At 48.5% G+C, this 26038-nt stretch overlaps 1 protein-coding gene across 7 annotated transcripts in view; it reads left to right on the top strand.

Annotated features, from left to right (window-relative positions):
• Positions 1-26038, top strand: part of LOC123770338 (biotin-dependent 3-methylcrotonyl-coenzyme A carboxylase beta1 subunit) — a 72452-nt gene that overhangs the window by 45188 nt on the left and 1226 nt on the right. For all 7 annotated transcript variants that reach the window (XM_045762508.2, XM_045762746.2, XM_045762178.2 and 4 more), the window contains exons 7-12: positions 2081-2229; positions 4237-4372; positions 8064-8178; positions 8378-8548; positions 10934-11062; positions 21378-21491. In XM_045762508.2, the coding sequence (XP_045618464.1) occupies positions 2081-2229; positions 4237-4372; positions 8064-8178; positions 8378-8548; positions 10934-11062; positions 21378-21491 (814 nt within the window). The remainder of the gene's footprint in view (positions 1-2080; positions 2230-4236; positions 4373-8063; positions 8179-8377; positions 8549-10933; positions 11063-21377; positions 21492-26038) is intronic.

The following is a 26038-nucleotide window of genomic DNA, read 5'->3' as shown; positions in this document are numbered from 1 at the left end:
TTCCTGTCTGTTCCCAGTGCCGAAACGGGACTGTGCGGACCTGAGGTTCATTCTGGACTTGTCCCGTCTGAACCTCTAGGTTCATTGCCCCCCTCCTTTCAGATGACTACGCTGTCCCAGGTTCAGCTTCTATTGGCGCCGGGCTCTTGGATGGTGTCCCTGGACCTCTGGGACGCTTATTGGCACATCCCGATCCATCCTGGGTTCAGGGACTGACTCGGTTTTGTTGTGGGGCGTCAAGCTTACTACTTTCGTTGTCTTCCATTCGGTTTGAACCTGGACACCTCACGTGTTCACATGCCTTACCCGGATCGTCATGTCCCATCTGCGTCTTTTAGGTCGGGTGTTGGTCTACCTCGACGACTGTCTGGTTTGGGCTCTCAGCTGATCCTCCTGTATGCTAGCCAGGGATTTGGTTCTTTCCCAGATCGCCGGGTTCGGGTTCTTGGTGAACTGAAAGAAGTCCCATCTGGTTCCCTCCCAGGTTCAGACCTAGCTGGGTCTTGTGTGGGACTTTCGGACCGCTTCCTTGTCTCTTCCTCCGGACTCTCTGCTACGGCTGCGTTCCTGCATGCGACTATTTCTGGAGGGCTCCCGGGTCACCGGGCAACGGCTCGAGGGTCTGTACAATGATGAGGGAAATCATCATTGCCTGAACTTTGCAATGATGATCTATCATCATTGCAAAGTTCGTCGGCTGTTCTGGTTCCTTTGGGGACGTCCCTTCCGCCATTCTTGCGATCGCGGGATTCGGCCCCCTGGGGGCCTTGCATCAACTGCTGTGTCGCAGGCTTCCTCTTCGGATTTTTCGAGGTTCAGTTCCTTGGCGCCTGCCCGAGCCCTCACTCGATGTGTTCACAGACTCGTCGTCTCTCGGCTAGGGCTTTGTGACCAGTGCTCACCCGGCCTCCCAGGGATAGTACGGTCCGTTCTTCTGTCGGGCCCACAGCATGATGTGGGAGTTTGCGGAGGTGTGGTTTGCTCTTCAGAGGGTTCATTACATTCGGGTCCCCCTGGATCGATGATCCGGCTCCATTCAGACTGCTTCCCAGTGGTTCATTGCCTGAACCAAGGGGGTTCAATGCGGTCTTAGGCTCTTTGGTGCTGGTCGCTTTGGGTGACTCGTCTGCTCAGTTTTCGGGGTTTGGCTCTCCTGGCAGTTCACGTGCCAGGTCTATCCCGGGATAGACCACCTGTGGTCTATCCCGTGCCCATGACGTTCGTAAGTTCACTACTCTTACTTCCGTCTTTGGCAGCATGTCATGGGCCGACATTCGGTCGCAGGGATTTTGGCGGTCGAACAGGTTCCTGGCCGCTCATTACCTTGTGAACGTCCCTGGGCCTAGTCGGGCCTGTGTCGCTTTGGGTCGGCGGTTGCAGCCAGTTGTCTCGACTTTGAGTTGAGGAGTGAGTAGTGACCGCCTCCCGGATAAGTCCCTATGATTTTTCCTCTGTGGGTAGTTAGCTCCGGGGAGCCGAAGGGGAACCAGCGTTGAATGTAATGAAACGCCATTTTCTGGGTAAGACCCAGAGCCTGCCCGGCATCCCTCCCTCCCTCCCTCTGGTCGGCAGTTTTTCGCGTGTTTTGACATCCAGCCTCAGAACTAAAGGGTGGAAAGTGTGTGGGGGTCTTGGGCTTCCCACACACTGGTGCCTGACCCAGTCGATGGCAGACATGGAATGCTTCCAACCACACGGAGGTTTCTGTAGGCCACTGGTCCCCTTGCCTCTTCTGAGGGGGCCAGGTTCTGGCTCATTGTCCCCGGTAGGCCCATTGAACTCCATACACATGACTGATGCCAAAGTCTGACATTAGCATGTCAGCCTAGTAAGCTCCGGGGAGCTTCCGGGTCTCACCCAGAAAATGTCATTTCATTACATTCAACGCTGGTTTTTTGAATTACAAAGTACAGTATTCGTGCAATGATAAAACTTAAGTGACCAGTTAAATAAAATATTATTATTTGTATATTATTTATTAATATTGTACTGTATAATATTTGACATTTTACTAATTATTTAAGATTTATAAATTTATTCTGCTACTTGGGTTCATTTGATATTCTTTAATCTTCTCCAGTGTCAGTGGTGTTACTGATTACTTTGCGGAAACAGAAGAAGAAGGTCTTGAAATTGTACGTGACATTGTTGCCACCCTTAATGTTGACCCTCTCTCCCCTGCATCATTGGATTCTGAAGAACCACTGTTGAACCCTGATTTACTGAATGGTAATCCTTTTTTTGTTCTCAAATTATATATATGAATTATATTTTACTAGATTGTGTACCTGGCAGTGACTAAGTGTGTGTGTGTGTGTGTGTGTGTGTGTGTAATTACCTAAGTGTAGTTACAGGTTGAGAGCTACGCTCATGGTGTCCCGTCTTCCCAACACTCTTTGTCATATTACGCTTTGAAACTACTGACGGTCTTGGCCTCCACCACCTTCTCACCTAACTTGTTCCAACCGTCTACCACTCTGTGAAAGTGAATTTTCTTATATTTCTTCGGCATCTGTGTTTAGCTAGTTTAACACTATCGCCGACTTTGGACACCGATCGCATCCTTTTTTTTTTCTCCTGAATCCTTAGTGACCGGACTTGCGTACACTACAAAAATATTTGTATAAAATTCATTTTTTATCCGATCGACCTCGGGATAGTATCAAAATAAGCGCCTTTAGATTGCGCACAATTTGATATCAAAATGAAAGATATAACATGAAACTTGATGTCCGAACACTTGAAAGATTATAAATAGGTTTTGGTCAAAATATTAAAATATTTGTTAAAATTCTATTTATTGTCCTATTATCTTGCAACCTGTTCTCGCACTTTCGTATAGTCAATATTGACTTATTAAATACGTGCATATGTGACATACTAATTTATTGTGAATATTTTAGTTTACCTTGAAAAGCTTCATAGAAAACACCGACCTTACCTAACCTTCTTAGTATGTTAAGATAAGCATCTTATTGCTTCGTAGCAATAAGATGCTTATCTTAACATACTAAGAAGGTTAGGTAAGGTCGGTGTTTTCTATGAAGCTTTTCAAGGTAAACTAAAATATTCACAATAAATTAGTATGTCACATATGCACTTATGTAATAAGTCAATATTGACTGTAAGAAAGTGCAAAAACAGGTTGTATCTTGGGACTAGTTTTAAAATACGCGCCTTTACGTTGTTGTTCTTTTTGTTGCACTTGACATTTTCATGGGTCTGATAAGTTGATTCCTTGGCAACACCTGTACTGTATTTCCCTTTTGAGCACTGAGACCTTGAGTCAGTTTTGCTGAAATTTAGGTGGGCTCTAGTTGCAAGGTAGGATTCTGGGTATTTCTTGAAGGCCCTCTGGGTTTACTTTAGTATGCCCTGTTGAATTAAGGCTTAATTTTCTGTTGCTTTACATAGTACTGTATCTTATGAATTTTATCCATGGTAATTAGACACTCGCTTAAAGTTCAGTCATTTTTTGTGGATTGTGTCCCTCCTCTATCTTTGCAGTGCCTTCGCTGGCCTCTGTTAGATATTGTGACCACAGTTCTTGAGAAGAGTGTAGCCAGCTCATTAGGGAAGCTTCATGCATGGGACTGCCGCTGTTCATCAGGTGCCCTTTCCTTATTTTGCCATGTGTGGCTTATAGGCTGTCGTTTATATTTTCTTGTTTGTCAGTACTACCGACTTTCTTGAGTTTGCCTTGTTGTGGTTGGGGCTTGCTGTGGTGGGCATGTGTTCACCTACTTTAGCTTACTGTTCTTTGGGCTCACTGCTGAGACATGTGCCTTCCTTATGTCATTCAGATGGGGCTAGGGACTCACAGATGGCATGATGATTGCTTCTTTCTTTGGTTATGAACATTTCTTGGACTGCTTATTATGGGCTCATGGGCATAGTGAGTGACTTAGTCTGTTATGGGCACTTCATGCATAGAGGGTTCAGTCCATCAGAGAACCAGGCATATATTCCTGGTTTCCCTGCACCATGTTCAAGTAACTCTAGTGACATTTTCTGGCATACTTCAGTTGTTTTCACCAATCCAGTTGGATTTTGTGGTGCTTGTCTTCCAAGTCCTTATAGGTTATTTCAAGCAAATACCTGTTAAAATCACAGTAGGCTGTGATTTTAACAGGTATCTGGCAAGTAGGGTTTGGCCTTAGTGCTAAAGCTTTGGAAGGCTACTGAGGACGTGTCCAAAAAGGATTATTTCTTTACACTCAACACTTTCTTTTTCAGCTTTGAGTGGTATAGATTCTATTGACCGAAGAAAATTGTATGCAGTTATTGGCAGAATTGTGGATGGTGGAAGATTTCGTGAATTTAAGCAGAAATATGGAAAGAATCTTGCAACAGGATATGGTTTCATTGAAGGGTATGGATATATTTAAAAGCTTTCATGATATGTACTGGTACAGTATTTCTATTATATTTAGGAAATTACAGTGTACATTGTTTTATAAATTGTTATATATTATACTGTACTATATACTACACTGTACTTAATTCTTATTTACAACTTTCCCTATGTGCAGATCAAGTAGGCCTTTGATTTGCATGTAGGGAATCATTCTTGGACAATTGCATGCAAATAGAAACAGCATACCAACTGCAAACTTGCTTGTGAGAATAGGAATATGTTCCAGACAATCTCCCAGCATTCAGTATTTATTACATGTTATGAAATAGACAGACATGAGTTCTCCTGCCATTTCCCCCCATTAGAATTATGCAAGTACTATACCATAGTCACCAATGTTTTAGATAAAATTTGTATTCAAATGTTACATGGTGTTAGAAAAGGGAGCAATTGGTGGTGGGTCATCGGGGTCATGTTCTACCTCCACCTCATTAGAGGCAGGTGTTTGTGCTCTATCAAGCAATTAGTTAACATAAATAGGCTGGCAAGAATTTTTAAGTGGCTCGGTGTGCTAGTGAACTTTGTGTACTCTAGTATGTCTGTGAGGTTTGTGTGGTGTGATGTCACAAAAGACACACATTCTGATCCCATCTTTCTGTGTACTTGTTGAGGTGGATGCAGCTAACTCAGTTTACATGAAACTTTAATCATGCCTCCTCACCTCAATCCCGACCCTTTTCTCCACTTCCCTCACTACAACTCTGAATAGTTTAATGAATTCACTATATTCTTTGCAAATTGATTTTTGTCAGAGGTAAAAATCTCCCCTGAACCTCTGGGAAGTTCGGGGCTGGCAGGGCAGGCTTCCTCCCTGTGGCTTTGTCGGGTCATCTTGAAGTAGGTGCACCTGGGCGTGGTCGAAACGACCTCGTCTCTCAAGTGGGTTCCTCACTTATTCCCAGGAACAAGTCCCAGATCCAGGGACTGTGTGGATCCACACAGTCCCAGGATCCAGGGACTATGTGGATCTTCGGTTCATTCTGGACTTGTCCTATCTGAACCGATGGATTCCTTGCCCCTCTTTTCAGATGACCACTCTATCCCAGGTCCGGCTTCTTCTCAATTTGGGCACTTGGATGGTGTCTCTGGACCTCAAGGAAGCTTTATGCATGTTTCTCTTCATCCGGGTTTCAGGGATTTGTTAGGTTTCGTGGTGGGGCATCAGGCTTACCGCTTTCGTTGCCTTACATTCTGGTTGAATCTGGCACCTCGCGGTTTTACTCATCTTACACGGGTTGTGGTGACCTGTCTTCATCTGTTAGGTGTTCGGGTGTTGGCCTGCCTTGACAATTGGTTGGTGTGGGCTCCCAGCCGGTCTGTTCACCTGGGATTTGGTTCTTTTCCAGCTCGCCAGGTTTGGGTTCCTGGTGTACTGTAGGAAGTCCCAGGATCGGACTTAGCTGGGCCTGGTCTGGGATTCTCGGATGGCAACCATGTCCCTCCTTACTGCGGCGTTGCTGTGGCTACAGTCCCGCCTTCAGTTGTTCTTGGGAGGGTCCCAGGTCACTCGTTGGTTGCTTGAGCAGCTGTGCAGGAGTCTGAACTTCACCTTGCTAGTTTTCCCGCTGGGTAGGGTTTGACTTCCTAGGCTGTTCTGGTTCCTTCAGAGGCTGTTCTGGTTCCTTCGGAGGCTGTTCTGGTTCCTTCGGAGGCTGTTCTGGTTCCTTCGGAACAGTCCCTTCTGCCGCTCTCGCGTTCAATGGGTTCGTTTTCCAGGAGCCTTGTGTCGGTTGCTGCATCTCCGGCTTCCTTTTGGGTTTTTCGGGGTTCAGGGCCTTGGCGCCAACTCGTTCCCTCACTCAATGTGTTCACGGATGCCTCGTCCCTCGGCTGGGGTATTGTGACCAGTGCTCACCAGACCGGTCAAGGTCGTTGGGGTCTGTCGTTCTATCAGGCTCACAGCATGGTGCGGGAGTTCATGGCCATGTGGCTCTCATTGTGGCAGATTTGGCTCGCTCAGGGCTCTGTGTTCCGGCTCCATTCGGACTGCGCCCTGGTGGTTCATTGCCTGAACTGGGGGGGGGGTCGCTTTGGTCCACGGCGCTTTGGGGCTGGTTGTCTCGAGTGGCTCATCTGCTGAGTTCTCGGGGGTTTAGCTCTCTATGCGTTTTACATCCAGGGGGTGTCCAATGTCCTGGCGAACATTCTGTCTCGGTTCATTCCCTTCTTGGCGCCCTTCCCCGACTGCAAAGTCTTCGCAGTAGACACTTTTAAGCTGGATTGATCTAGTAGGGATTCCTTTTCCTCTTTTACCCAGTCCAGCTGTTGCTTCAGGTTCTGGCTTGGTTCAAATCCTTTTGGGGCGAGTGATTCTCCTGGATCCATGATGGCCGGCCCAGCCTTGATTTCAGGCGCTGCTTGCTCAGTGTCCTAACCCGAGAGCTTTTTCTGCAGCTCCACCTTCAGCAGGTCGGACCAGTCAGGTACCTTGCTGGTTTGCCCTACTCCTCCGTTCTTTGCGTTTGGTGTTTTTGACGCGAGTGTATCATCATTTGTATGGTGATCAGGTGGCTTCTCTAATGGTGTTCCACCTGTGATCTTTCTCTCTGTGACAGTATGAAGTCTCTTGGTGTTCTTTTCACCATTTCCTTTCCCTTTGTAGGTTGTCATCCATTTCTGATCATGTTTTGTTCTTTCTCTCTTGGTTGTTTCAAGGACCGTCATCTTATGCCTAATACTGTCGCCTCATATCGTGCGGCGTTGGTGGAGCCGCCTCAGTCTGCTTTCGGTGTTGATGTTACTTCTGCCCCATTTCGCAAGTTGTCTCGTGCGTTGTTTCACCTCTGGCCTGCTCATGTGCTGCCTGAGCCATCCTGGTCCTTGGACCACGTGCTCTCGTTTCTCTCTTCTCCTCGGTTTGTTGTGGCCCCTTCCGTTCGAGATATTTTTCTAAGGCGCTTTTCCTTTTGGCCTTGGCCTCTGGGGGTTGGGTTGGGGAGCTTTATGCTCTTCTCCGGCGTTGGGGTTTCTGCTCCTTCGGACCCGGTGGTCGTTTTGTTCGCTTGCAGCCGTCTCCCTCTTTTCTGGTGAAGAATGAGACGGCTGCTTTCCAGAGGGAGCCTTTGAGTGTTCATGCTTGGTTGGTCAGGCCGGGGTTGCATCATGTGTTGCGTCCGGTTGTGGCTCTCCGCCGTTATTTGCGCGCCATGGTTTCGATTGTGGGGGATGTGCTCTGGGTGGACCCGGTTTCCCTTCTTCCCTGTTCCTGGGCTCGGGTCTCTCAGGTTGTCTGCAGGGTTATTAAATCTAGCCAGCGCAGGAATATCCCTGCAAAAAAAATATATATATATATCCCCGGGCCCACGACGTTCGTAAGTTTACTACCTTGGCTGCCGTCTTTGGCAACATGTCGTGTGTGGACATTCGGGCCCGGGGTTTTTGGAGGTCGAACAGGGTCCTGGCCACTCACTACCTGTTGAATGTTCCTGGGAATAATAAAGGGGGGGGGGGTCTCTATAGGCCATTGCTCCTCATGCCTCTCTAGAGGGGGCCAGGTTCTGGCTCGTGGTCCCCGGTAGGCAAGAACTCCATGCATTGACTGATGCCAGAAAGTTATATCCATTCAGCCTGGATAGCTCCGGGGAGCCTCTGGGACTCGCCCAGAAAATGGCGTTTCATTACATTCAACACTGGTTTTTTCTCTTAGGAGATGTGTAGGAGTTATAGGTAATGCTGGACCTCTCACTTACCAGGATGGTTTCAAAGGCTCACATTTCATACAGATTTGTCAGCAACGGCAATTACCACTAATATTCTTGCAGGTATGTTTCATTGCTCTCATTGTCTTATAGATAAAATAAATTACTTTTTATACAGTATTTTGTATAATATTTAATACTACATCAGCTTGTGCTAAATTTACTGCTACTGTATTGTATACATAAACTGTGTTTAAGATTTATTTTATTTCTATTTAAAATTAATGCATAGAAATGAAGATGTATTGGTCCTTTGTCTCAGAATTCTGGAATCTTGGAAGAACATGAAATATTCACAAGAGGTTTATGTATTGATGACCTGCATCAAGCCATGAAGGGTAGAGCAGCCATGATGGCTGCTGTGTCATGTGTGTCTGTGCCAAAAATTACGATCAACATTGGCAGTTGCCATGGAGATGATAACTATACGATGGTATGTTTGCTTGGTCATCAAAAGCAAAGTCTTGTTGCTTTATTTAATTTCAGAGAATGTTGTAAATAATTAGTTATAATGATTACTTTCTTTGAAAAACTCAATGTTGAATGCAATGAAATTCCTATTTGTGGGCGAGTCCTGGTGGCTCCCTGAAGCTATCTCACTGAAATTGCTCATGCAAATGGGTTACATCAGATGTGGGAGTTCTGTTTGGCAAACTGGAGACCAGAGTCAAAACCTGGCCCGCCCCCTCACAGAGGTTCAGAGAGCGAGTGACAATTTGCCACCACACAGGGATAGCACCCAGAAAGTCAGCGAAGCTTTACAGACAATTGAAGGAGGGAGAGTAGGAAGAAGGGGGAGCAGCCAAATGATCATTCTCATACATAGGAGGATATGAAAAGTTATCTTCTTGGAAGAAAAAGACTCCTTCAGAGAAGGGACCAAGGTCCAGAGAATGTTGAAGGGCACCCTCAGACACTCCTTTGGCTCTTCCTGAGCCCCAGAAGCCTGCCACAAAGGCTCCAGGGTAGTGATAGTCCTTGCTCAATACCTGAGACAGAAAGGTGTCCCCCGAAGAAAAATGCCTGGAGCAGGAGACCAGTTGTGAAGGTGATTGCCCAAAAACCCTGGCAGAAAACATAAAAGTCAACAGTCTCTCCTGTCAATGTTGATAAGAAGGCTGAGCTACTCCCCAACCTAAACTCTGCCTGACTAGAAAACTCTTGGATGCTTTGGAGCCAGAACCAGGGATGGGGGAAGGTGTTTGGTTGGAAGTGTTGGTGATCACCACCTGGACTCGGTCTGCACCTTCTCTTCCTTTCCCTGTTAGGGTGGTTCACCTTACTCTCTCCTCTTTCTCGTTGCTGTGCAGTGCAGTTTTTGTCCTCGGCGGCAGCTTCATGCCAGCATATTTCTTGTTTGTTGTGTACTTGGGGTTCCCCAGAAAACAAGCATTGAATATGATGAAATGCATCTTTCTGGATGAGCCCCAGTGGCTTCCTGATTCCCTTCCTCCCTTCCAAGTTCATTGGTTGGTGTTTGTGGTCTTCACATCTGCTCTAAAAGTGGCTTGGAAGGCTGGGGGGAAATCTGGAGCTCTGCCAAACACTAACCGGTCGGGAGCCGGTCGGCTGAGCGGACAGCACGCTGGACTTGTGATCCTGTGGTCCTGGGTTCGATCCCAGGCGCCGGCGAGAAACAATGGGCAGAGTTTCTTTCACCCTATGCCCCTGTTACCTAGCAGTAAAATAGGTACCTGGGTGTTAGTCAGCTGTCACAGGCTGCTTCCTGGGGGTGGAGGCCTGGTTGAGGACCTGGCCGCGGGGACACTAAAGCCCCGAACTCATCTCAAGATAACCTCAAGATAACTGCCAGGGGGTTGCTGCTAACGAGCTCACGCTAGTTTCAAGAGATTCGATCATTTGTTTTCATTGTTTGGGGAATTTGTTTGGCAGTTTCAAGGTTATGGTCTCTTTGAATCCAGCACAGGTCTGCATTTGTTCACTGATTTTCTGGATGCTTTCCCAGTTGGGTGGTGGTCACCTGCTCTCTTCATCTCTGTGAGGGGGGGAGGGGGGCCAGATTCTGGCTGTGGTCCCCGATAGGCCAAACACAACTCCGCGGCTGATGTAGCCTAGTAGCTGAGAGCCATTTCAGATTCATGGAGTCACTGGGGCTCATCCAGCAGTTTCATTGCATTCAAAGCTGGTTTTATCTGTTCACTACATTTTATGATCATATACTATAATTTAGGTTAATATTATACTCAATTTTATATTTTGTTCATCAGGTTAGTTATGAATCTGTTGTCCCATGTGATTTATTTGCATTGTTGTTTAGTGGTTTGAGGATCCATTTTCTGTGAGCCCTCCATAATGCTTTGCTGACTTTTTGGGTGCTTTCCAAGTGTAGTGGTGGTTTGTCACTTGATCCTTGCACCTCTGTGAGAAGGGCCAGGTTGTGGCTCTGGTCGCTATTAAGGTAAACAAGAACTCTTGCAACTGATATGACCAATTAGTATGAAGCAATCTCATGAAGATAGCTTCAAGGAGCCACAACTCTACCAGAAAGATGTGTTTCATTACATTCAATGCTAAGTGTTTTAATGTAGTATGTAAGTAGCTTTCAACAACATAAGTGAATGACTACATGTTTTGTTTGTTATTTTTTGCAAATTATCTTTCAAGGGATAATGAACTTATTTGTTGAAGACCAAACCACACACCAGAAGGTGAGGCAACGCCGATGTTTCAAGTTGATAGTGGTCCAGGACGGACAGAAACGTCGTCGTCATCTCATCTGGTGTGTGGTATGGTCTTCATATCTTCAGCCATGTTATTGTGACTTATCGTCAATTTATTTGTTCTATTTTATTCTCAGTGTGGACCATCATTTTCCCCAAACTTCATTTTCTCATGGCCAGGAGCATGTGTAACCCACACTCTTAATCCTCTAGCTGCATCACTCCAGTCCCAGGAGAAGACGCCTACTGCACAAGGAAACACGAAGGTATGCAAGAATATTGTTTTTGTGTAGAATTGTTTAGTCTGTCAAACTAGATAATAATTACCTCAAGGAGACTTCATATACACTGTATTAGCTCGCTAGTCTGGACGATATGGGAAGGACCCGTCTGGAAGGGCCCGTTTTCTGACCAGGGAAGTCCAAAAGTGAACATTTCCAAAAATGCCTCGGCATCTCCCGATATGTGGTGCCCTTCCCTGACTGTGTAGCCGTCACGGTGGACGTCTTTTGACAGGACTGGTCGAGGTAGGATTACCTATACCTCTTACCCCAGGTCCAGCTATTGCTTCGGGTTCTAGCTCAGTTGGAGTCCTACCATGGGAGAGTCACCCTAGTGGCCTCTTGGTGGCCGGCCCAGCCTTGGTTTCAGGCACTGCTTGCTAGGTGTCCAAACCCGGTGCATTTTCATTGGCTACGCCTCTTTCAGCAGATCAGACCGAACCGGTATAGTGCTAGTTTGGTCTACTCCTCTGCTCTTCACGTCTGGTCTTTTTGGTGCAGGTTTATCGCCATTTGAATGGTAATCAAGTGGCTTCATTGATGATGTCCCACCTACGAGCTTTGTCTCAGCGACAATATGAAATTTCCTGTCATTCTTTTAGCCATTTTCTCTCACTTTGTAGGTTGTTTTCTATTTCTGATCAGGTTGTCTTGTCCATTCTTTCTTAATTTCAGGACCGTCATTTGATGCTGAACACTGTTGCCTCATATCGTGTTGCACTGGCAGAGCTGCTTCAGCTTGCGTTTGGGGTGGATCTTCCCCCCGTTTCATAAGCTTTCTTACGAAAGCTTTGTTTCATCGTGCTTTGTTTCACCTCCGGCCTGCTCACGCGCCGCCTGAGCCATCCAGGTCCTTGGACCGGGTCCTCTCCTTTCTCTCTCTTCCTCGGTTTGTGGTGGCCCCTTCAGTTCAAGATTGATTTTCCAAGGCTGTTTCTGTTGGCATTGGCCTTGGGGGGGGGGGGCATTCGGGTTTGTGAGCTTCATCCTTCTTCTCTTGTGAAGAACAAGACAGCGGCTCTCCGGAGGGGCCTTTGGTTCAATGATGCTGGTTGGTCAGGCCGGGGGTGTATCATGTGTTCTGTCTGGTTGCGGCTCTTCGTCGTTATCTGCACGTCTCGTCCTCTGTGGCCGGGGACACGCTTTGGGTTGATCCAGTTTCCCTCGTTCCCTGTCACAGGACTCGAGTCTCCCAGGTTGTCTACATGGTTATTAAGTCTAGCCAGCCTGCAGTTTATCCTCGTGCCCATAACGTTCGTAAGTTTGCTGCTTTGGCTGCCGTCTTCGACAACATGTCTTGGGCTGACATTCAAGTACGGAGATTTTGGAGGTTGAACAGAGTCCTGGCCAATTGAACGTCATTTAATTTGGTAAACGGGTACTTGTAAACAGGTGAACTTGTGGACTTGTGAACGGCTATTTGGTACATATTCCTGGTCCTGGGTGTTTGTGTGTTGCTTTGGGTCGCAGGATGCAACCAGTTGTCTCAACTTCGAGTTGAGGAGCGCATGGCTGCCACCTCCCGGATAAGTCCCTCTTTTACTTTTTGTGGGTTATGTAGCTCAAGGGAGCCATAGGGGCTCCCACAGAAAACCTAGCGTTGAATGTAATGAAACGCAATTTTCTGGGTGAGCCCTGGATACTCCCTGGCACCCTCCCTCACTCCGGTCAGCAGTTTTGTTTTGTTTTCTGGGGGAACCCCCTTCAACTCCCCAGAGCTTATCCAGGCTGATATGCTAATGTCAGACTTTGGCATCAGTTATGTGTATGGAGTAATATGGGCCTACCGGGGACCACGAGCCAGAACCTAGCCCCCCTCAGAGAGGCAAGGGGAGCAATGGCCTATAGAAATCCCCACGTGGTTGGAAGCATTCTATGTCTGCCATCGACCGGTTCAGGCACCTAGAAAGGTAAGCGTCCCAAAACAAACCCCTATTATAATGAAAATTGCTACCACAAGCCGAACAAGTAGATAGAACTCCCCTAAAAGAAATGAGCAAATGATCATGACGTCGCCGCGCCCCTGTCTACGCAGCTCCCCCTTCCTCGCAAGGAAAAACGGGGGAGCCCCAGACCTAGTATGCCGACTATCCACCATCAGTTCTAAGGCTGATGCTAAAGGCTAAGGTCGTGTGCTCTGGTTCTGGTGGTTGTTTCAGCACTGTACCTAGTGTGTGGTGACTGTCTTCTAGGTGGTGCGTGAGCCGGGAGTGATTCTCCAGTACTCGGGCTGCATGCGCCTAGGGTTTCATTCCCTAGGTTCCCTGTAAGTACTGCTCTTGGGGCTTGGGCCACCTTTCACAAGTTCCTTGGGTTCTGCCCCTGCTAGGCCATTTACTGCTTGGTTTTTGGCCACCCTTTGTGTGCTAGGGAGTTTTGTCTCCCTTGTTCGCCTTGGGGTAGGGGGTGGTTTGCACTGGTAGGGGCGCAGGGTGCTGCGCAGCTTGTTTTCACCAATCATGGCAGCCGGCTCTGTTCTGCCTGGGTACGTTGTCCTCTTGCTGGGGTTTTCTTTTTCTTTTTGTTTGTCTGCCTGATAGGGGTTCTGCCTTGGTTCTTTCCCCCTGTGTACTGAGTACTCTTCCTTCTTCCGGTGGTTCCCCCTGTTAGGTCCCCGTGAGTGTACACGTCCCGGGGGTTCAGTTCTTAGAATGTTGTTTGGTAATTGTGGGCGCCGGTTAGCAGTGCCCTGCTAGGGATTACCTGGGCGTGAGTCCCAGTAGATAAACACTCAGGATCCTGGGAAACCCTTTGGGGGCGCGTGGATCCGATGGATGTGGCTTTGTGCGAGTTCGAGGGTTGCTCTGTCCCCTTGTCTCAGAGTGACTCTCATTGTTTTGCCTCCGTCTGCTGCCTGTGGGGTCGGTGGAACCTTCGGCCCAGAGCCCTGCGAGTTTTGTTGCTTGTTTGTGGCTCAATTACCCAGTCTTATGCTGACTATGCGGGTGCAGGAAGTACGGGCGTTGCAAGTTTTCAGTGGTGCTACGCGCTAGGTTTTTTGCTCCCCGGGAGCCCCGGGGCCACCCCATTTTGGTTGGTGTGACGGGGCTTGGGGGTGTTGGACGCTTCGGTTTTGTAACTTCCGTGCCCCCTTATCTTTCCCTGTTATGCCCCCCCCCCCTTTTCCTCCCTGCATCCGGATCCTTACCGTTTGTGGGTTCAGGGGTTGGGGCAGGTCTTTGCTGGTCTTGAGACTCGGGCGGTCTCGGGGATTCCCCCTTCTGGGGGTAGCGACGGGGGCATTCGAGCCTGTTCCTCCAGCCGTGTTGTATGAGTTTGCCAGTGGGCTCCCTTCCTTAGTATTTGTCCGGTTACCCGGGCTTTTTCTTGTGAGGCTGGACATTTGGGGGAACGGCTCCACCCTGGGACCTGCCTTGTGAGTTCCCAGGGCTGGTGAAGGGGCTGATGTTTGGGCCCCTCCTGGATTTTTCTACCCTTTGGGCGGGGCTTGTGGTTACGAGGAGTGGGGTTTTTTCTTCCCCCCCCCCCCTCCCCGTACATGTTTTTTGGTAGTCGGCCCCTCCCCGGGATCGGTCCTCGTCCCTTGGATCTGTCGGGTCCGTCCTGCCAGTGGGTACGTTTCTCCACCCTTCATCTTGGGACGGGCCTTCACAGTCATGTTCCCCTCTTCTCTGAGTTCTGCATGACTTTTGGTCTCGGGTGCGACTTTGCCTTTTGTGCCTTCGTGCTTCACATTTGCTTTATGTTCTTGAAGGATCGAGAAGGTCTTGTTTCTTTCCATATTCTTGGAACGTCTGTCATCTCCCGGTACTTTCTGGGGTTTGCTGGTCCTTTTCCAAGCTTTTCGTTTTCGGTCCTGTTTCGTTCTTTCGTGTTTGTCTCTTCCTCTCCATGCAGTGCGTGCTCTGTCTTGCGCTGTACAGGGTTGCCAGATTGGGCTCCTTGTAGCCTTGTTGGGCTCTTTGTAGTCCAGATGGGAAGCTGTGCTATGTTTCTTTTTGCTCCTTCCTGCTCTTTTCGACTACAATTGGCGGCTGCCCTGTGTACTCTCATATGGGATTTGGTTGTTGACAACACTATTTTGTTTATTTTCTAGTCACTTTCGTGGTTTCTTTCTTCAGCTCGCAACTTCAGGTGACCCACGTCTGGCATCCCTGCTGCGCATGCGCCGTGGTGGTTTGTTTTGATACGGGCGGTGTGCACGTGTACTGGTGTTTTGCGTCCCTTTTTCTGGGAGGGGGGAGCCCCTACGGCTCCCCGGAGCTTACTAGGCTGATATGCTAATGTCAGACTTTGGCATCATGTCATGTGTATGGAGTTCTTATGGGCCTACCGGGGACCACGAGCCAAAACCTGGCCCCCTCTAGAGAGGCAAGGGGAGCAATGGCCTATAGAAACTCCCGTGTAATTGGAAGCATTCTATGTCTGCCATCGACCGGGTTAGGCAGCCAGAAAGGTAGGCATCCCAAAACAAACCCCAATTCTGGTGAAAATTGCAACCAAAAATCGAACAAGTGGATAGAACTCCCCAAACAAAAACAAGCAAATTAGTATGAAGTCACCTGTCGTCGTGCCGCTGTCTGCGCAGCCCCCTCCCCTCCCCTCCCCGGGAGGGAAAAGGGGCAGCCCCAGACCTACCGCACCGGCGATCCACACCCCAGTTCTTGAGGCTGATGCTATCGGTTTGGTTGTGTGCCCTGGCTCCAGTATTTGTGCGGTGCTGTGCCTTGTGTGTGGCTGCTGTACTCCAAGAGTGCGAGAGCCAGGAGTTATTCCTTATTACTCGGGCTGCATGCGCCTAGGGTTCCCTTCCCTAGGTGCCTTGTAAGTACTGCCCTTGGAGCTTGGGGTTACCTTCCACAAGTTCCTCGGGGTCTGCCTCTGTGTGTCCGTTTTACTGCTCGCTTTCTCGGCTGCCCTTTGGGTACTTAGGGGTTTTGTCTCCCTAGTTTACCTTAGGGTAAGAGGCAGTTTTTACACTGGTAAGGGGCACAGGGTGCTGTGCAGCTTGTTGTCACCTATCACAGCAGTCGGCTCTGTTTCTTGGGGTACGCTGTCCTCTTGTGGGGTTTTGTTTTTGTTTTTGCCTTGGTGGGGGGTTCTGCCCTATTTGCCACTGGTGTTTGGCCTCACCCTGATACTTGGTGGTGCCCCCCCTACTTGGTCCCCCATGAGTGTACACGTCCCTGGGGTTCAGCTTTAGACAGTTTGTTAGTTTTGGGCACCGGTTAGCTGTACCCTGCCTGGGTTTACCTGAGTTAGTCCTCTTCAAGTAAACGCTCAGGACCCTGGGAACCCCCTAGGGGATGCGTGGTTCCGATGGATGTGACCCTGGGTCCCCTCGCTTCGTGCGAGTTTGTGGGTTGTTCGGTCCCCTTGTCTCAGGGCGACCCTCACTGTTTTTGCCTCCATCATGCAGCCTGTTGGGTCGGTGACACTTTCGAACCCCGAGTCCTGTGAGTATTGTTGCTTGCTGGTGACTCAGTTTACCCAATCTATGGATGATCATCTTCGGGTACAGGCTGCACAGGCATTGCATTCGCGGTTTTGGTTGTTGCAACGCGCTAGGTTGGTTGCTCACCCGGATGCCCTGTGGCTGCCCTGTTTTGCTCATAGGGACCCGGACTTGTGGGGTGGGGGTCGATTTGACCCTGGTTCAGTCCGCACCTCCTGATCCTTCCCCTCCTTTTGTTCATTCTGGTCCCCCTCCCCCTTCTTCCGGCCCCGAAACGTCTGAGGGTTTCGGAGTCAGTGCAGGGGTTAGTTGGTCTTGAAACTCCGGCAGCCTCAGGGAATGCCCCTTCTGGTTTGGCGACGGAGGCATTCGAGTCTCCTCCCCCAGCCAAAGCCTTTGGGTCTGACCAGTGGGCCTCATTCTATCCGGCTTCTACGGCTGCACGAGTCTTGTCTAGTGGGGGCCAGTGCTTGGGAAGAGGACTCGTCCCCAGGTCCTGCTGGAGAGGACCCTGGGGCTGGGGAGGGGCTGACTTGGGGGCCTTTGGCCCTGCTGGACCCTGCCTGCGTTTTTCTACCCTCTGAGCGGGGCTTACTGTTAAAAGGAGTGGGGTTTTCTTTTCCTACCTCTGCGTAAGAGTTGGATTTGGTGTCTGCCCCTCTCCTGGTTCGGTTCAGTGTTCCCTGGGCGCTTCGGATCCGTCGGATCTGGGTGCTTCCGGAGGTTTTCGGCTTATCGCTTCCAACCTGCTGCGGTGCGGGCGGCCCTTGTGGCAAATCACCTACGTGACCCGGATTATGCCTCGGCAATGGATCCCTCGGCTTTCAAGTTTGGGACTTCGTTCCCTTTCTGGCTACGAGGTTCCGGAGTCATCCTGGCTGGCGGACTGTCCTGTCTTTGCCTTGGAGGCTTGGCACTCCTTCTGCCATTACCGCACAGCTTGAGTGACGGGAGGCTTCGACTGTGCTTCAGGTTTTCCTGGGGGGGGGGGGGTGACCTTGAGCACCTCAATGAGTGCTTGTTTGCTCCTGCCCTTCCCTGGAATGTTAATATCATTCAGCTCCATGTGCAGGTTCCCTCCCTTTCAGTGGCTCAGGTCCGGAGGACTTGCGCACTCGACACCTTTTGGTTGCGGCCTTGTGCTTCTTTTCTCTCCTGGAGCTGTCTTCTGACTGGCTCACGGAGGATGTGGGGGCAGCTTGGGGCTGTTCCTGGGTCTGGCGCCTTGGCCTCGGCGGCTCGCTCGTTGGCTGCCTTGCTGAAGCTTTTCGCCCCGATCTTGCGGGATGCGGTGGCTCTATTTTATGCCTCCTGGCTCACGTGTTGGCAGATGGTACTTGCCTCCTCTGGGAATCCGCTTGGGCCTTGGCTCTTAAGATGTCTTCCCCTTTTTGCCTTCTCTTGTTTGAAGCTTCTGTCGTTGCACAGTATATTCAGGCTGCTTCGGCTTCTTGCCGTCCTATGTCAGACTTGCTGGTTCTCTGGGGGTCCTGTGGTGGGCCCTCCCGTAAGGGTTGTGCCAAGGCTATGGGTTCCTCTCGTCGGGGTAGGCCACTGGTGTCAGGTTCGGCTCTTCCTTCGGACCCATCTTCGTCTGGTCGGAGCGGTGTTCGCTCTGTGCGAGGTTCTGGGTCTCGTAAGGGGCGCCGGTCTTTTTGCGGTTCGCCCCCATTGACGGGGCGATGAGGGGAAGGCTTGCGCTGTTCACTCACACCTGGTCAAACGATTTGTGGGCATTTCTCATGGCCTCCGGTGGCGTTGGATGGCCCATCCCCCTGCGGGGGATTCGGGGCTGGCGGGGCAGGCTTCTTTCCCTGCGCTCTGTCAGGTCATCTTGGAGTGGGTTCGCTTGGGTGTGGTTGAAACGACGACGTCCCCCAGATGGGTTTACCATCTGTTTCCAGTCCCGAAACGGGACTGCGCGGACCTGCGGTTCATTCTGGACTTGTTCTGTCTGAACCCTTGGGTTCATTGCCCTTCCTTTCAGATGACTACGCTGTCCCAGGTTCGGCTCCTACTGGTGGCTCGGCCTACTTTTCGGCTCTTGGAGCCGGGCGCTTGGATGGTGTCCTTGGACCTCCGGGACGCTTATTGGCACGTCCTGATTCATCTGGGGTTCAGGGACTGGCTCGGTTTTTTTGTAGGGCTTCGTGCTTACCACTTTCGTTGTCTTCTGTTCGGTTTGAACCTGGCACCTCACGTTTTTACGCGCCTCACACAGTTGTGGTGACCCGTCTGCGTCTGTTAGGTATTCGGGTGTTGGCCTACCTCGACGACTGGCTGGTTTGGGCTCCCAGCCAGTCCGCTTGTCTGCTAGCCAGGGATCTGGCTCTTTCTCAGCTCGCCAGGTTCGGGTTCTTGGTGAAGTGGAGGAAGTCCCTCTGGTTCCCTCCCAGGATCGGACCTGGCTGGACCTTGTGTGGGACTCTCGGACCGCTTCCTTGTCTCTTCCTCCAGAGTCTCTTCTGTGGCTGCGTTCCCACTTGTGCCTGTTTCTGGGGGGCTCCTGGGTCACCCAGTGGTTGCTCGAGGGTCTGTGCGGGAGCTTGAACTTCGCGATACTGGTCTACCCGCCGGGTCAGGTTTGGCTTCGTCGGCTGTTCTGGTTCCTTCGGGGACGTCCCTTCCGCCTCTCTTGCGATTGCTGGGTTCGGACCCCGGGGGCTTTGCATCGGTTGCTGCGTCATCGGCTTCCTCTTCGGGTTTTTCGGGGTTCAGTGCCTTGGCGCCTACCCGAGCCCTCCCTTGATGTGTTCGCGGACGCATTGTCTTTCTGCTGAGGCTTTGTGACCAGTACTCACCAGGCTGGGCAGGGTCGGTGGGTTCCATTCTTCCGTCGAGCCCACAGCACTGTGTGGAAGTTTGCGGCAGTGTAGTTTGCTCTTCGGAGGATTCGAGTCGCCTGCGGGTCGACGATCTGGCTCCATTTGGACTGCTCCCCGATGGTTCATTGTCTGAACCGGGGGGTTCGATGCGGTCATATGCTCTTTGGCGCTGGTCGCTTCGGGCAACTCGTCTGCTGAGTTCTCAGGGTTTGGCTCTCCTGACATGTTCACGTGCGGGAAGTATCCAACGTCTTGGCCGATGGCCTGTCTCGTTTCGTTCCCCTCTCCACGGAATGGACAGTCGACGCCGACTCCTTCTGTTGGCTTTGCCAGACGTTCAGACGCCCCGAGGCGGCACCTTCCCCTTTATGTGGCGCCCTTTCCCGACTGCGAGGCCGTCGGGGTTGACACCTTTCGGCTGGACTGGTTGAGGTGGGGGTTCCTGTACCTCTTTCCCCAGGTTCAGCTGTTGCTCCAGGTCCTGACTCGCTTAGAAACTTACCAGGGGAGAGTTGTCCTCTTGGCTTCGTGGCGACCGGCCCAGCTGTGGTTTCAGGTGCTGCTTGCTCGGTGTCCGAACCCGGAGGTTTTTCATACCAGTCCGTGACATACATCGGACTGGTATGTCACGTGGATGGTTCGATCTTCTCCTCGAGTCTTCGCGTATGGTATTTTTGACTTGAATTTATCTTCATCTCTATGGTGATCAGGTGGCTTCCTTATTAGTGTTCCATCTGTGGGCTTCATCTCGGCGGCAGTATGAAGTTTCCTGGCGGTCCTTCCAGTTCTTCTTACGTCTTCATCGTTGTACTTCACTTTCTGTTACGGTGGAGTTGTCCTTTCTCTCTTGGTTGTTCCAGGACCGTCTTCTTATGCCTAACTCTGTCACCTCTTATCGCGCGGCGCTAGCGGAGACACTTCAACTTGCTTGCAGTATTGATGTCACGTATGCGCCGTTTCACATGTTGTCTCGGGTATTGTTTCACCTCCGGCCTGCACATGCGCTGCCTGAGCCGTCCTGGTCGTTGAACAAAGTGCTCTCTTTTCTTTCTTCTCCTCGTTTTGTTGTGGCCCCTTCGGTTCCGGATTGTTTTTCGAAGGCTCTTTTCCTGTTGGCATTGGCCTCTGGGGGTCAGGTGGGTGAGCTTCATGCTCTCCTCCGGCACAGAGGTTTCTGCTCCTTCGGTCGGGGTGATCGGTTTGTTCGTCTGCAGTCTTCTCCTTTTCTGGCGAAGAATGAGACTGCTGCGTTCCGGAGGGGTCCCTGGGTTGTTGATGCTTGGTTGGTTCGGCCGAGGGTGCATCAGGTTTTGTATCCGGTTGCGGCTCTCCGCCGTTATTTGCGTTATTTGTCGGTCGAATGCCTGGTGTTAAATGATGGCTTGACCCCAGGAGTTCCAAGGGCTTCCACCTGGTGGTAGGGATGTAGCTAGCAGGCGAATGCTATGATGTTCCTAGTTGTCAGAGTTGTTCATATTTTCTTTGCTATCTTCTGTTTGGTTTCACTTACCTTTCTGGTGGCTTATTCTCTTGATTCGGGTGGTTTAACACCCCCTGCTTCTTGTGCCTCTCTGAAGATACCAGGTTTGGGTATCTGGTCTTCAGTAGGCACTTTTATGACTCACAAGAGCCATGTGTGACATGATATGTGTTGAGCTATCCAGGCAGTTAACTTCAGGGACCCACTGAAGGACTCATCAGAAAGACGCATGTTGTTATATTGAATGCTGGTTTTTATTAAATAAAGTTTCATGTCATTTCTGTCCCATCTTCTAATTGAATTGATCTTTGATTCCCACATACTCCCATCTCCAATGAGTGGAAAAGTTATGATATGGTGCTTGCTTCTGGTGAATCAAAACTGTCACAAGAACCTGACATACCTAAAATGTCTCTCATGCTCTGGTGATATAAGCCAAGTGGAGCTACCAAGGGGAAAAACACTGAAAGTGGCTTGTTATTATAACCAACTCTTTATTTTTATTCTCATTTGGAATGTTCTAAGACTTTTATGACCTCCACATTGCATCCGTTTTTCTAGCAGTTACGTTCTCCACAGGTAAATAAGCAACATAAACCTCGGTCAGCATTCAACTTCCCTGTAAACAGCTCCTGGTACCTGGCTTCACGAGGCCTCATTGATGGCATTATCATTCCTTCAGACACCAGGAAGGTACAGTACATTTTTCCATTGTGGTAATGGCTTAAATATAAATAAGTAAAACTTCTAACATAATATTGCCATTAAGTGGACTGCAGTTGACATTTATATTAATTGAAAAAGAGATTTAGGAGTCATTTGTTTTCTTTACCATAGGACATATTGGCCCACTTGAGACCAGAACCAAACCTGACCCCCCCCCCCCCATCCAAAAGGGAACATACTAAAAAAAAAATGTAACCAACATACTGTACCAGTATTATTGGTATGATCTGTCATTTATTATATTTTCATAATTTACCAAGGCTTAAATTTTCAATAAATTACAGTAATTACTTTGGGATCCTGAGTTGGATGTCAGTGTAATATACTCTCTTCGTATATAATCTCATTGTTAAATAAATTCTCTCAACATTTTATTATAATTTTTTTTTTTTTTTTTAAGTTTTGCCCCGAAGGGCGAGTGGTTTTATTATAATGTATTTTTGGAAGGGCGTGGTTTTGAAAGGGCGGGTTTTATTATAATGTATTTTAAACCTAAAAGGGGTACCACTTCTGGTGCAAGTGTAGTGAACCATAGCCTCGGAGAAGAAAATAATGTACTCAGAGAAGGCCTTGTGGATCTTCACTAAACACTTGGATATTTTCTTCTCCTACCACCCCTTTTCTTTTAGTATGTGTATTCACCTAGTTGCATTCATCTAGTCATGTTTGCGGGGGTTGAGCTTTGCTCTTTCGGCCCGCCTCTCAACTGTCAATCAACTGTTTACTAACTACTTTTTTTTTCCCATACCACACACACACACACCCCAGAAAGCAGCCCGTGACAGCTGACTAACTCCCAGGTACCTATTTACTGCTAGGTAACCGGGGCATTCAGGGTGAAAGAAACTTTTGCCCATTTGTTTCTGCCTGGTGCGGGAATCGAACCCGCGCCACAGAATTACGAGTCCTGCGCACTATCCACCAGGCTACCAGGCCCCTGTGTGTGTATATATCTGTATTTTAATATATATATATATATATATATATATATATATATATATGTCGTACCTAGTAGCCAGAACTCACTTTTTGGCCTACTATGCAAGGCCCGATTTGCCTAATAAGCCAAGTTTTCATGAATTAATATATTTTCTCTAATTTTTTTCTTATGAAATGATAAAGCTACCCATTTCATTATGTATGAGGTAAAATTTTTTTTATTGGAGTTAAAATTAACGTAGATATATGACCGAACCTAACCAACCCTACCTAACCTAACCTAACCTATCTTTATAGGTTAGGTTAGGTTAGGTAGCCGAAAAAGTTAGGTTAGGTTAGGTTAGGTAGGTTAGGTAGTCGAAAAACAATTAATTCATGAAAACTTGGCTTATTAGGCAAATCGGGCCTTGCATAGTAGGCTGACAAGTGCGTTCTGGCTACTAGGTACGACATATATATATATATATATATATATATATATATATATATATATATATATATATATATATAAGCCTATACTTGCATAAACCACAAGTGAAGATAAACAATCTTTGGACAACACCCACCAGTGGGACTCGAACCCAGAAAGCACAACTACCTTCCAGTAGCTGGCATAACTAGTATGCTTTAACCCACTACGCCATCAGACCTTACAAAAGAAGTAGATAGTTCGAGATATATATCTCAAACATCTCTACCTCCCGAAGGCACCAGATGAGTGAGGGGTCAGTCTGCATTTTTCGTCAAGCCACTGTCAATGTGAGAGAACTCGTGTCCAGCTTATAAGCCTATACTTGCATAAACCACAAGTGAAGATAAACAATCTTTGGACAACACCCACCAGTGGGACTCGAACCCAGAAAGCACAACTACCTTCCAGTAGCTGGCATAACTAGTATGCTTTAACCCACTACGCCATCAGACCTTACAAAAGAAGTAGATAGTTCGAGATATATATCTCAAACATCTCTACCTCCCGAAGGCACCAGATGAGTGAGGGGTCAGTCTGCATTTTTCGTCAAGCCACTGTCAATGTGAGAGAACTCGTGTCCAGCTTATAAGCCTATACTTGCATAAACCACAAGTGAAGATAAACAATCTTTGGACAACACCCACCAGTGGGACTCGAACCCAGAAAGCACAACTACCTTCCAGTAGCTGGCATAACTAGTATGCTTTAACCCACTACGCCATCAGACCTTACAAAAGAAGTAGATAGTTCGAGATATATATCTCAAACATCTCTACCTCCCGAAGGCACCAGATGAGTGAGGGGTCAGTCTGCATTTTTCGTCAAGCCACTGTCAATGTGAGAGAACTCGTGTCCAGCTTATAAGCCTATACTTGCATAAACCACAAGTGAAGATAAACAATCTTTGGACAACACCCACCAGTGGGACTCGAACCCAGAAAGCACAACTACCTTCCAGTAGCTGGCATAACTAGTATGCTTTAACCCACTACGCCATCAGACCTTACAAAAGAAGTAGATAGTTCGAGATATATATCTCAAACATCTCTACCTCCCGAAGGCACCAGATGAGTGAGGGGTCAGTCTGCATTTTTCGTCAAGCCACTGTCAATGTGAGAGAACTCGTGTCCAGCTTATAAGCCTATACTTGCATAAACCACAAGTGAAGATAAACAATCTTTGGACAACACCCACCAGTGGGACTCGAACCCAGAAAGCACAACTACCTTCCAGTAGCTGGCATAACTAGTATGCTTTAACCCACTACGCCATCAGACCTTACAAAAGAAGTAGATAGTTCGAGATATATATCTCAAACATCTCTACCTCCCGAAGGCACCAGATGAGTGAGGGGTCAGTCTGCATTTTTCGTCAAGCCACTGTCAATGTGAGAGAACTCGTGTCCAGCTTATAAGCCTATACTTGCATAAACCACAAGTGAAGATAAACAATCTTTGGACAACACCCACCAGTGGGACTCGAACCCAGAAAGCACAACTACCTTCCAGTAGCTGGCATAACTAGTATGCTTTAACCCACTACGCCATCAGACCTTACAAAAGAAGTAGATAGTTCGAGATATATATCTCAAACATCTCTACCTCCCGAAGGCACCAGATGAGTGAGGGGTCAGTCTGCATTTTTCGTCAAGCCACTGTCAATGTGAGAGAACTCGTGTCCAGCTTATAAGCCTATACTTGCATAAACCACAAGTGAAGATAAACAATCTTTGGACAACACCCACCAGTGGGACTCGAACCCAGAAAGCACAACTACCTTCCAGTAGCTGGCATAACTAGTATGCTTTAACCCACTACGCCATCAGACCTTACAAAAGAAGTAGATAGTTCGAGATATATATCTCAAACATCTCTACCTCCCGAAGGCACCAGATGAGTGAGGGGTCAGTCTGCATTTTTCGTCAAGCCACTGTCAATGTGAGAGAACTCGTGTCCAGCTTATAAGCCTATACTTGCATAAACCACAAGTGAAGATAAACAATCTTTGGACAACACCCGCCAGTGGGACTCGAACCCAGAAAGCACAACTACCTTCCAGTAGCTGGCATAACTAGTATGCTTTAACCCACTACGCCATCAGACCTTACAAAAGAAGTAGATAGTTCGAGATATATATCTCAAACATCTCTACCTCCCGAAGGCACCAGATGAGTGAGGGGTCAGTCTGCATTTTTCGTCAAGCCACTGTCAATGTGAGAGAACTCGTGTCCAGCTTATAAGCCTATACTTGCATAAACCACAAGTGAAGATAAACAATCTTTGGACAACACCCACCAGTGGGACTCGAACCCAGAAAGCACAACTACCTTCCAGTAGCTGGCATAACTAGTATGCTTTAACCCACTACGCCATCAGACCTTACAAAAGAAGTAGATAGTTCGAGATATATATCTCAAACATCTCTACCTCCCGAAGGCACCAGATGAGTGAGGGGTCAGTCTGCATTTTTCGTCAAGCCACTGTCAATGTGAGAGAACTCGTGTCCAGCTTATAAGCCTATACTTGCATAAACCACAAGTGAAGATAAACAATCTTTGGACAACACCCACCAGTGGGACTCGAACCCAGAAAGCACAACTACCTTCCAGTAGCTGGCATAACTAGTATGCTTTAACCCACTACGCCATCAGACCTTACAAAAGAAGTAGATAGTTCGAGATATATATCTCAAACATCTCTACCTCCCGAAGGCACCAGATGAGTGAGGGGTCAGTCTGCATTTTTCGTCAAGCCACTGTCAATGTGAGAGAACTCGTGTCCAGCTTATAAGCCTATACTTGCATAAACCACAAGTGAAGATAAACAATCTTTGGACAACACCCACCAGTGGGACTCGAACCCAGAAAGCACAACTACCTTCCAGTAGCTGGCATAACTAGTATGCTTTAACCCACTACGCCATCAGACCTTACAAAAGAAGTAGATAGTTCGAGATATATATCTCAAACATCTCTACCTCCCGAAGGCACCAGATGAGTGAGGGGTCAGTCTGCATTTTTCGTCAAGCCACTGTCAATGTGAGAGAACTCGTGTCCAGCTTATAAGCCTATACTTGCATAAACCACAAGTGAAGATAAACAATC

This window comes from Procambarus clarkii, chromosome 1, assembly GCF_040958095.1.
Source record: "Procambarus clarkii isolate CNS0578487 chromosome 1, FALCON_Pclarkii_2.0, whole genome shotgun sequence".
Lineage (NCBI taxonomy): Eukaryota > Metazoa > Arthropoda > Malacostraca > Decapoda > Cambaridae > Procambarus > Procambarus clarkii.
Note: the sequence above shows the minus strand (reverse complement) of the source record. Positions and strands in the feature narration are given on the sequence as shown.